Source organism: Parasteatoda tepidariorum, chromosome 1, assembly GCF_982258835.1.
Source record: "Parasteatoda tepidariorum strain Cologne lab strain chromosome 1, Ptep-v5.0, whole genome shotgun sequence".
NCBI classification, from domain to species: Eukaryota; Metazoa; Arthropoda; class Arachnida; order Araneae; family Theridiidae; genus Parasteatoda; species Parasteatoda tepidariorum.
This window is the reverse complement of record NC_141755.1, coordinates 74,289,137-74,301,288: the sequence shown is the minus strand read 5'-3', so window position 1 is coordinate 74,301,288 and position 12,152 is coordinate 74,289,137. Positions and strand designations below refer to the sequence as shown.

The 12,152-nt window shown below is 28.6% G+C and overlaps 2 protein-coding genes and 1 long non-coding RNA gene across 5 annotated transcripts in view; 2 read left to right on the top strand and 1 right to left on the bottom strand.

Moving 5' to 3' along the window:
- LOC122270320 (vacuolar protein sorting-associated protein 4) overlaps positions 1-12,152 on the top strand; it is a 123,845-nt gene that overhangs the window by 39,812 nt on the left and 71,881 nt on the right. The window lies entirely within an intron of this gene.
- Positions 1-12,152, bottom strand: part of LOC147816523 (uncharacterized) — a 127,233-nt gene that overhangs the window by 73,781 nt on the left and 41,300 nt on the right. The gene's annotated exons all lie outside the window — the stretch shown is intronic.
- LOC107445340 (vacuolar protein sorting-associated protein 4B) overlaps positions 1-12,152 on the top strand; it is a 54,961-nt gene that overhangs the window by 39,815 nt on the left and 2,994 nt on the right. For all 3 annotated transcript variants that reach the window (XM_087166888.1, XM_087166889.1, XM_087166884.1), the window contains 5 exons: positions 12-93; positions 426-557; positions 2,691-2,778; positions 6,697-6,837; positions 11,613-11,727. In XM_087166888.1, coding sequence (XP_087023014.1) covers positions 12-93; positions 426-557; positions 2,691-2,778; positions 6,697-6,837; positions 11,613-11,714 — 545 coding nt within the window. In that variant the 3' untranslated portion in view covers positions 11,715-11,727. The remainder of the gene's footprint in view (positions 1-11; positions 94-425; positions 558-2,690; positions 2,779-6,696; positions 6,838-11,612; positions 11,728-12,152) is intronic.

Here is a 12,152-nt window from a genome sequence, read left to right as displayed (position 1 = left end):
TTCCTGTTTAGGTGTTGGAACTGACAATGATGGTATTCTTGTTGTAGGGGCTACAAACGTACCTTGGAAGTTAGATGATGCTATTCGTAGGAGGTAATATGACTGCTTATGTGATTAAACAGGGTTTTCTATAGCCAAAATTTATTTTAGGATCTTGTTACTTGAAAACCTTGATTCATAGGGAACATTATTTTTTCAAATACGTAGGAACCATGTGTGTTAAAAAGTAATGTATTTTAAAAGTAATTATTTTTAAACTGTAGAACTTTTGTGTAGTCTCTTTTTTTTTCACCAAAAAAAAGTTTTTTTAGTTGTAAAATTATTTATTACCTGTTCATAAACTTGCTTGTCTTTATTTAAACTTTTTAGTTCTTAATTATCTATGACGGGTTACATTGTTAATAGAGAATTATTTTTACTTTCAGGTTTGAGAAAAGAATATATACTCCTTTGCCTGAGGAAATGGCTAGAATAGCAATCTTTAAATTGAACATTGGTGACACACCAAATGAATTGAATGAAGATGATTTTAAAACTCTTGGCAAAGAAACTGAAGGGTAGGTCATTGAATTTTCTTTACAGGGGTCTGTCCAGACATTTTGTGAAAGGTCCGTTTTTCGTGAAATTGTGAAAAAATTACTCTATTTCTTTCAACCAGGGTCCGCTTTTATGAATTTGTGCAAATAGGGTCCGTTATTGCAAAAAAAAAATTTTTTTTCAAGGAGTTTTTAAAATGTACAGACATACAAGATTATGCTCAACACTGTAAAATTGTAATCAAAAAAATTAAATTTTAAAAAATAAACAACAATTGCTCCTTCTAAATTAGAGATGCAACATACAAATATTTGGTATTTAGCCTATACTGCTGAACGCAGAATATTAATTTCGGACGAATAATGGAAGAATCGTCTGCCGAAGACAAAACTTAATTCGTTTACATCCATCTTTCTTGTTTTCTGCCCGGAACGGGTTTATTCGATTAACAAAATAATAATGAAGATAAACAAATTTGTGAAGGGTCCGATTAAAAGAAAAATCATTTTGTGAAGGGTCCGTTTTTAAGTTAAAATATTTTGTGAAGGGTCCGTTTTTAAGTTAAAATATTTTGTGAAGGGTCCGTTTTTATGAAAAGATATTTTGTGAAGGGTCCGTTAACGGACCCAAATTTCTTCTAAACAGACCCCTGCTTTAATACATATTTTTATTTATATGCATAAATATATATATATATATATATATAAAACAGAAAAATGAAAAGATATCTCTTCATCAGCTCACACGATTATATCCGCAAAAAAGAGTGTTTTCTAATATTGTATATATAGCCAAAGCAAAATACATCAATATTTTAGTACAATTACGTGTGGGTCTATTACTTACCTAACTAAATCTGGCACCATTTCTCTAACTACTTAAATAAAACTATTTTAACAATATTATTAAAGATGTTTTTTTGGATTATCACTTATAATCAACCGATTTTATAATTTATTAAACAAAAGAAAATTAATTCTATTGCCGCATTTGATTTCCAGGATCTTTCCAATAGCATTCCCATTTCTATACTAAAAGATGTTCTTTTGAGTTATTACTATGATTTTAAAAATATCATTAACTGCAATTTTGATTACTGGATAGTTCTAATTAATTTTTGTCTTTTTAATAATTATCTCTACAATGGAAAAGATCGTTTTTATTCAAATTGATGAAATACCACAAGGATCTAATTTTTCATCTCCCTTAGCTAACTTATTTTTACTCTATTACGAAAAAAATTATTATCTACTTTGTTGATTTATCGGATAAAAGAAATTATTTTAATTTTAATATAAATAAACTAATTACTTGGAATTCTAATGTTTCTGAAAAGATCCATTTAAATACCATTTTTAATCAAATGAATAGGATTAAAAGAATCTGTAGTAATGTTTATTTTTCCAAAAAACAAATTGACAAACTCTTTCAAAATTTGATAAAAAACACAATGGATACCCAACTAATGTAATTAAATTCTATATGAAATCATTGAGTTAATTGTATGTTGCTATTAATAAATTTACTAAAAACTTCTTTGTTAATTTATATTTTTGCCATGTGCAAATCCAAGTCAGGCAAATCTGTGGCTGAAAATTTATGCAAAACGGGTGTCATATTTCTCTCTTTTTTTAACAAAAAATAAATGCTAATTTTCCAAAATCATCAAAATTGTATAATTAAATAGCGATTTTTGTTAAAAATGTATATAAACCATTTTCTCCCTTAATCGTTATTGATAATTCAGTAGCAACTATGGGCCTGATGAGCTAAGTGAATTAAAGGTGGAACCTCCTAGAATTTTAAAAAATAGTAACTTTAAAAATTTCAACTATTGATATTTATAATAAAGTACTATATTAAAATGATTGCTAATTTATTTATGTGATATTTTTATTCTTCATTGTAACAGAAAAAAAAATTAAATTGATTTTCAAATCTGTATTTTTAATAAAAAGTATTTTTTTTTATATTGTATTTCTTTTTTCTTTTATAATATTTTTGAATGAAACATATGATTACTGTAGCCAGTCAGAAAAGATTAAGCTATATATATATAAATATATATGTATAATTACATAAGCTTTTTTAACATTTAGCTCCTCTATTATATTTTGGTGATTCAATATTGAAGCTTTTTTTCTTAATTCAAGGTTTTCCGGTGAAGATATATCAGTTCTTGTACGGGACGCATTAATGCAGCCTTTGAAGAGAGTCCAAACAGCTACACATTTCCGACAGGTTTCTGTTCATCTATTTTACATCCACGAAAATTAATTTTATTTTTACTTAATATCAGTAGATTGCAAAAGTTTGTGGTTCATTTGAATTTCATTTATAAAAAAATGTAATTGTGTTGCTCGAGTGAGATTACAGAAATATATGACCAACAAATGAATCTGGATAAGTACTGTTGGCAACCGACTTAACTCAATGTTAAAGGCCAAACAAAACATTCTCATTTGGAATAAATATATATTTTAAGGAAAAATGGTACATTTCATGTAGTTGCACACATTTTTGAATTACAGATTTTACTAGCTACAAATGTACATAGTACGACGTACATAGTAATAGCTACATGTACATAGTAATTGACAAGTAATCATTTAGTTGATTATAAACTTTAACTTACATTTAAAAAAAATAATATTTCAGACATAATTTAAAGATAGGGTGTGAACTTACTGAACGGCAGTATACGTTTTTTGTTTGTTTGTTGTCTTAAGCACTTAGTTTTCAATTGTGAGCTTAATTCTAAAATAATTAAATCTTATCTAATTTAATGTTTGTATTACTTCCAAAGTAACTTAAATGGTATCATCTATAATAAATTATATTAATAAAAATTCTATCTAATTATCTCATTATGATGTTGTGACGTAGATTAAAAATTAGTAGTAGTTAAAATAGCATAAATATTAAAATGTGACATATTTTCATAAGGGGAGAGTGGGGTCAATTGTAACATTTTTTGCTTAACTATTTTTAACTAACAAAATATCCAATATATTATTAGTATTAATTGACAGACGAGTAAAGTAGACTATCCTCTACTAGAAAAAAAAATAAATACCTTATTTTAAATGTTATTATACTAGTTATTAACAATTTTTGACAATCGTGCACTTGTTACAATTGTCCCCACTTACGGGGTCAATTGTAACAGTTCATAAATTTAACTGAAACATAGTTAATTATACATATTATCATAGTCGTGATATATTTTTGTATTGATCAAAATAGTAGTGATATTTTAGGAGTACAATATTATCCCTTTCTTCTGGAGTAATAATGAGCAGAGACCTAAAGGGTTGAACTTTTAACTTTAAGGGGTTAAAAATTTTAATTTATGCTGTGAAAGGTGACAAATAAAATAATGCACATGCAACATAATATAAATGATATAGGAAACTATTGGTGGTTCTTAAAGAGTTAAGTAATGGTTTGTAAACATAAGATTATTTATTTTCAGCTGTTGCATTCGTCCCTTTACTTATTGTTACAATCGTCCCCAAGACGCCATTTCAGCTTCATTTGTTAAAAACAATGCTAGTTAATTAACAAAACTAATCCTTTTTTTTTTTTTGAAATGTTAATTAAAGTGTCTACTTACATATTCGGTTAATAATTTTTATTTGTTTAAACAAAATTACTTCGTTACAATATAATATTCTAATTCCAAAAAAAGTACTTGCGTAGCGTAAAAATATCTTTTGTGATGTAACTCTTTCAAAAGTACATAAAAATGGTTGCCAGCAGGGGTGTACATGTAGATTTATTAAATACACCTTGTGCGCCACCTAGGAACCAAATCTAGAACCCGACACTCGAAATTTTTGCTCTGTTACAATCGTACCCTGTTACAATTGACCCCACTCTCCCCTACTGCTTGTAGCACATAGTAAAAAAACTTAACAAGAAAACTAATCATTAAAAATTACTATTGTTATTATTTATTTTCTTTTTTAATGAACGTTAAAAAGGGGGACATCAATTCAAAAGAGGAAGGAAATTTAATCATGATTGCATCTGGAAAATTTTACTCTTAACGCAAAGTCAAACAGATTGTAAGAAGGAAGGAAAATTTCTTTGATTACGCTACTCAAATTATTTGCTTTCAAACGTCATACCTAAGGTAGGGGGTGCCTCTTTCTACCCATGCATCAGGAGTGCAAACCAAAGAAAATTATTTTTTAGTCTCGTATCAGTTATTTTTTATCTTCATTGCCAATAATTTCAGCTGGCTTGCTGCTCAACACAACAAATTCACACAGCACACAAGGGAGATAAAAGGGCCGTCAAGCATGTTTTAGGTTAGTTCTGAGATTCTGAAGAAGAAAGTAAAAAAAGAGAAGTGGTAAACTCCCTGAAAATCGATGGCATTATATCTTATAATTTTTTGTTTTCTCTGATAAAACAATTTTTAAAACTTTAGATTCCACTTATAACAAACAAATTGGAATTGTTTTGCTTGGTACAATACTATAACAGGGTTGCCATTCCACAGGGAAAACCTGGAAAATACAGGGAATTTAAAATCACATAAAATAAAGGGAATTCTGATTTTTTTCTTTACAAACTGGGAAAGTACAGGGAATTTTGTTTCTTATTTTTGTCTTTTAAAAACTGTTGACCACTCAAAGCGTAATCTATGGGATATTTCAGTTATACTGAACTATTTAATTTACTATAGCATTATTTAAGTATGTTCAGCTGTTTTTCCAGCAATTAAAACTAATAAATATAGTTAGCCCAATATAGCTCACACAAGAGCACAGTAATTGTTGTTTCCGCTTAATAAATTGCGTATAATATGCACAGGGAAAACACGAGGATTTTTTTTTACCAGATTTGAGTGGAAACCCTGAATAAATATCGCAGAAATGAACTCTTTCAGTGAAGAATTTTCCCACTTTTTCCTAGATTTAATAAGGGAAATAATTATGGAAACATACAACAGTATCAGAAGTAATGTAAAATTATTTAAAAGAATCGCATACAGATTCAGTTGTTTATAATAATAATAAAGATATTTTGACACATGAATATTTTGAAATATGTTGATATCATTTCGATACTAGGCACATGATCAGTCCGAGTGTGATTCTTCCGCTAATTTGTGGAGTTCCGACAATCAATAATTTATATTCCAACAAAATTTTCTCGGAGCTGTGCTAATCTAAAATTTGATTTTTGTTACTTACGCAAAATATCGTTAACGAGGCATTTATTCCACGCTTCCCAGCACCCTCCTTTTTTCTAAGTTCTCATTCACTCAGTCACTATTTTTTACTCAGATTTGTAAAAGAAAATTGCAGCTTTAACTAGCAAAGTGCCTTAATAACTTTGGCTAGAATTAATGAACTACTGAGGCAAACACAAAAGTATAAGATTGGTAATGTAATTTCATAATATAATTGGTACTGGATAATTGGTTTCAAAATCGAAAATGTTTAAAACATTGTTCCCTAGAAAAAATGGTGTTTTTCTCTTTTTTTAAACTATATTTTAAGCAGCATCAATTTCGTTGAAAATTCTAGTTTGTAACAAAACAATTATTTAACCTATGTGATACATTTGCCCCCTTCTTCATTTTTCTGAAATTAGATAGAATTAATTTTTAATATGGTATTACGACATGAAAATCTTGAATGCATTTCAATAATCACTTTTCAACACACTCAATAAATCCGTGTTTTAATCTTATTATTAGATTTAAAACATATATAAATTTTTATAAATGTTACTTTTGTGCATACAAATTACAGTCTTTTAAATATCTTCTATGTACAAGAGAAGAGAAAAAATTAAATACCAAAAAAGAAAACTGCACATTGAGAAAAAAAATTTTAGATCATTTTTTATTCCCGTATCTGTCAGCCCGTTGTCTCATTTTCAGAAAATAAGGAGAAAAAAATTGAAGTGGCTTGAATAGCATCAGATAAATATATAAGTGGTTGCAGAAGCATTTCTAATTTCAGTGTCGCATGTAAGAAAAACTCATTACGGATTTTTATCTTTTCTTGAAAACGTGCTTTCAATCCGTATATTCGGATTTAACAAGTTTTTTATGTTTCCAGAGTTCTCTGTTGTGTACAGGTCCTACTGTAGTATATATTGCGATAGATTTGTTACTGATTGTATTCTTTTTCAAAGGTAAGAGGTTATTCTCGAACGGACCCAACTGTATTAGTCGAGGACCTCCTAGAACCCTGCTCCCCAGATGCACGTGGAGCAATAGAAATGTCTTGGGTTGAAGTGACTGGTGATAAGTTAAGAGAACCTAAAATTACAATGGTAATCGAGTTTTAAATTATTTTACTTTAATTTTTGTTTTATTTTTATATTATAGCACACGCAACTAAATTATTATTTATGGAGATCAAGTTTTTTCTTTTTGAAAAATTATAAAAAAAATATTTAGAAAAAATACTGAAAAGATCTGCAATCATTGCAACTTTATGACTGCTGTACCAGACAAATAGTGTTAGATTTGGGTGATATGAATTCTTAAAAAGTTCTTCATTATATTTTTAAAAAAAGGACTGTAATTTTTTTTTCTTATAAGATCTTAAATTTTTTTTATTTTTTAGTATCCAGTGGAAGAATTGTTTCTGTTGTTATAGATAAAATATTGAATTTAACAGTTTGCAATATAATTACCTCTACTTTTTTTCATTTTAAGTGTGAACCCCATCGATAAATATTTTTTGATCGCATTATACTTTCTTAATAGCACTAAAAATAAATTTACACTAATTTTTCGATATTGCAGTAAGGTGCTAAGATATACTTTAAGCTTTTTAAATATAATAGATAACCTATTATCCGAGATGCTCGGGACCAACGCTATCACGGTTTTCTGGATCCGCAATTAAAGTGTTGTTAATCGATGTTTTATCAAACCCATATTACAATGAAAAAGAGCAACACATTTTAAAATAGGAAAAAAAAGATCTCCTAAATTTAAAAAAAAAATGGTAGAAAAATAAAATTTCTAAGAATAAAAACCTTCACAAGTTTAGACAAGAAAAACAAGTTTGAAAAATAAAAGTTTCATATATTTATTTTTAGTAGATTAATTAAAATTATCAACTTAACTAATATATAACAAAACCAATGATTAAAAATATATTTCACACCTAATTATAAAGAAAAACTTATTAGTCTAAATAATAACGACACTTGAAAATTATCAAATGGAAACGATGGTTAAAATGACACTAACATAAATATTAAAACCCGGGACAAGGCAGGTTATTATAAGATCAACTGAATTAAGATAACAACAACTAATCTTAAAATTTATGAATAAAACGAACAAATTTATTGTGAACAGTGGAAAAGAAGAAAAAACTCACTCAGTAGTCGAATCAGAAATGTATCACTTTTAAAAAAAAGAAAGCTGCAATCTGCTTCATAAAATTATTTTCTGCGATTAGTAATAAATTATCGTATGCTTAAATTAATAAACAATCTCTTTTTATTTATTTTTTTTAAAAAGCCAAACGATTTTTAACAAAAACAAATGTGATTCCACATCAAGAAAGACTCCAAAAAAAAATTTGTCATAATGAATAAAGGATTACAAAAACTGAGTAACTAAAGTAGATTAAAAAAAAAAAACCTAACTTGTCAATAGTCTTTGAGACAGAAGTTTCAAGTTCCTAAACTCGGACATCCAATTGGCAACACTCAGAAAGAATTAAGAATTATAGCAGAATCTTGAAGACGTACCCGATGGTTGGCTCGGAAAAGAAAATTTGAATTTTTTTTAAATCCCCTATCACGCAAGTGCACGTTACAAAAAACGGAAAGGTGATCGATCTTTAAATCCAACAATTTGATCGCAAGTCGAATTCTCTGACAATGACAAGTCCCGGATTTGAGTTCAAATTGCGTTTTCCCCTAACAATTCACTGACATTTTTTATCGTATCTCGTTTTCCCGGGACATTCAAATCTGCCATTTTACTTTCAGACAATATCTTTGTTCAATTTTCAAATTTTTATTCCAGATTCTAAATTTTACAGGATTTGCGTTGAGAAAAAGATTCATACTTATTTATTATTTTATTTTTTAAAACGCCATGCTTCTTTCAAGAAGTATCAAAACTTTGTCGCGTTTTTAATTGGATATTGCCAATTTTTTTTATTTGATCCACTTTTTTAAATAATGTGATTAAAAAAAAAACTTAACTACTCAAATTTGAATTCTAACGGACGTTTAATAACTCTCTTTGAAGTTTAATTTGAGCCAATAATAAAAATTTATTCAACTTATTTTGATGAATTATGAATATTAGTAGTAGTAGTAGTCCAGACAATGCAGATTTTCCCTCCACTATCACAGCCAATTATGCTAATAATTTACAAAATTCTTCTGATTATTTTTAAATTATCAAATTCTATTTTAAATATCTTCCGACTTTATTTCTGAATAAAAATAGCTGTATTTTCGTCATTTACGTATTTCCATTTCACTTTTTTTACTTCTTAGTAAAGTATAGGGATATATTTTAATTTCTCTTTTATCATCTGTTCTCTGATATGCGTGTGCAATAAATCCCCCCCCCCCCCTCCCTTCGTAAATCAAAGAAAAAACAAAATCAGCATGTCACTCTGCCTGGCGGCAGACTATCAGAGAAACGATTTTCTTCGGACACACAGAAGAAAATGAAACATTTGTCCTTTCCCTGCCCCCTTAATCTAAAGATCACCAAGGTCACGGAAGATATATAAAAATTTTATCAGGAAAAAAATACATCAAGGATGAGTCAAATTTTACTTTTCCTGTCAATTGTTCTAGTTTAGAATGGCGGGAAAACCGAGCAAAATATTTTCCGGGTTTCTGGTTTCCCGGCTTTCTGGATATCGGATTAATGTCTCTCTACTGTACTTTCTTTTAATTGCAATTTACAAAGTTATGTCATTAAAAAGAGTTATGGGATTTAACAATTTGGAAACATATTTATTATACCTTTATATTGAGAATACAAATAAAAAATTTTTATTCCTATATTTGATTATTGCTGATATCTGTCCTATATATAATTATTGTTATCCCTATATATAATTATTGTTATCTCTATACATAATTATTGTTTTATTGTATATAATTGTTTTAGGAATTTTTTTTAATTGTTTTGGCTTTTATTCGTCATTCAAAGTGATCAATTTTCAAAAAAGTATTGTATTTAAATATCATTCAAATGTTACCTAGTAATTTTTTAAAACCATTGTTCCATCTATATAAATTGACAAATAAATGAATTGATATATCGAGAAACTGATAAATAAATCAAGTATATTTAATAAAGCTCATTTAACTACAATACTGCCTCTCCCCCACCCTACACTTTTTCTTTTCTATATACATTTCATATAATTCCTAACATTTGTTTCAATTTATGACTAAAGGCAATTCCCTAGGCTTGCTTTACAATCATATATATTTCTTTATGCTAAACAATTTTTTTTCTAAAGCTAAAATAATTCTTATTTTTTATAATTACTTATATCAAAAATTTTCACTTTATTTAGTTCTACCATCCCTTGCACCAATTTTTTTTCCTTATTTTATTGGAATCACTTCATAAACCTAAATAACTTAGTTCATTTTCGATTTTTTAACACGTTCACGCCGGGTGTTGCGCCTGAAAGCGGGACGGAAAAGAGAAAATACTGGTAGAAAAACTATTTCAATATTAGATAATATTCGGGAGGAGTTAATCTATTCTCAACAATAACAATTCACTGTAAGGAAATTTATCACGGCGAAGAAGCATTTCAATATAACAATTGCATCCGTTAAAAACAATTGGTAGTTATGGATTTTTATTATTCCCGGAAAAAAACTAAAAAATGAAATTTATTTGTTACCAGTTTTTACTCCTGTGCGCAGCCCGATGAGACAATCTAGCGTGACCCACCGGTAGGTCACCCCGGCCTGAACGTGTTAAAGAAATATTTTAAAACAATGCATTGTTGTTAACCTTTCATTTAATGGCAATTTAATAATTTTATTTATTCCTTTTCCACCCACTCAATTCAATCTCTTATAAATAAAACATAAATAAATGTTAGTTTTACTGTACAAAAAAATATTTTAATAAATTCATAACAAATTAGTGATTTTTAAGCTCTGAAATATGACTTAGAAACACATTAATGCATTCGGATAAATATTTAAAAATGCGTTCTTATAAAAATATACAAAATATAAAAAAAGATGTCTAATAGCAGTCATTTGAAATTTTTTTATCTCTTATCTTTACATTGGTCAATTTTAAGCAAAGTGTATAAAAAGGGTTAATTCTTTTTACAGTGTTTTCACTACAGCGCGAGAACGCGAGAATCTCGCATATTTTTTTCTTTTCTCGCATTAAAAAATGATTACCGCGAGAAATTCGCGCATTCTATAAATCAATTTCAAAATTCGCGAATTTCTCGCATTTTGGAAAAAGCTTCAAATTACGCCATTTAGAATAAAATCCATTTCACTTTTCTTCCTGGATCTTTCATTATTTTCAACATTTGCCCCGTTATCTAGATTCCCTATTTACCAGTATTGTTCAGAACTTTTTCGAGCAACAGAACACAACCTCTCCGAACCACGGAACCCCTTTCAGAACACATTTCTCTGCAACCACGTGTTTACCGCAGGTAAGGTTTTTTCATGTAAGACGTTCAAATTTTTTATGCACTAATGTAAGATGGACAAATACCTAGTAAAGGCAAAATCTTCTATGGTGATGCAGCAAGAATATTCAATGCTTTAAAAAAATAGAAGACGTTAAAAATGTATTATAATGAAAGAAATTTTTTTTTCAAGTCTATTTGTATTTTTTCAGTTTTTAGAAATCTCACTTAACTTTCTGAAATCTCACCCTGTTTTTGAGAAAGGGTGAGAAATTCTCACCCATTTTTTTTCTATGATGAAAACACTGTCAAATCTTAATAAATTATGTTAATCTATTTTTTTATTTTTAGGTACTTAAATAAATGATTTTTTTTCATTGTTTTAAGCAAGCAATGCGACACTCATTTACATTACATTTTATTTTGTTCTAGTGGGACATGAAAAGATCACTCTGGCAGGCTAAACCTACTGTAAATGAGAGCGATCTAATCAAGCTAGAACAGTTTATGGATGATTTTGGTCAAAAGGGCTGAAAAGAAAATGAGGGTAACTATCATAATTTTATTAATTAACTAAAAAAAGGCGTGATGACTCTGGGTAGAGGTTCACATTTCTATTAGGTGAACTGCGTACGAATCCCTGCGTTGGCTGGTCAATACAAATTCCGCATCCGGCTTGCACCGACCACAGCACTGACGTAAAAAATCCTTAGTGGTAGATGCAGGGCTGATAGTGCACCGGAAAAAAATCCGGATTTCCGGAATTTTCGCTAACAATGATCGGGAAGTTTCCGGAGATCGATGGTCCAGACGTTTCAAAAAATTATTGATCAAAGAAATTTCCGGAAATCAAATTTTCAAAGGTGGAACTTAAAAACACAGTTTATTTTATTTGTTTGTAAGGGAGAGCCAGAGAGATACTTTATAAGCTTATATTCGTGATTAATATTTAAGTAGTTGTAATAATCATAG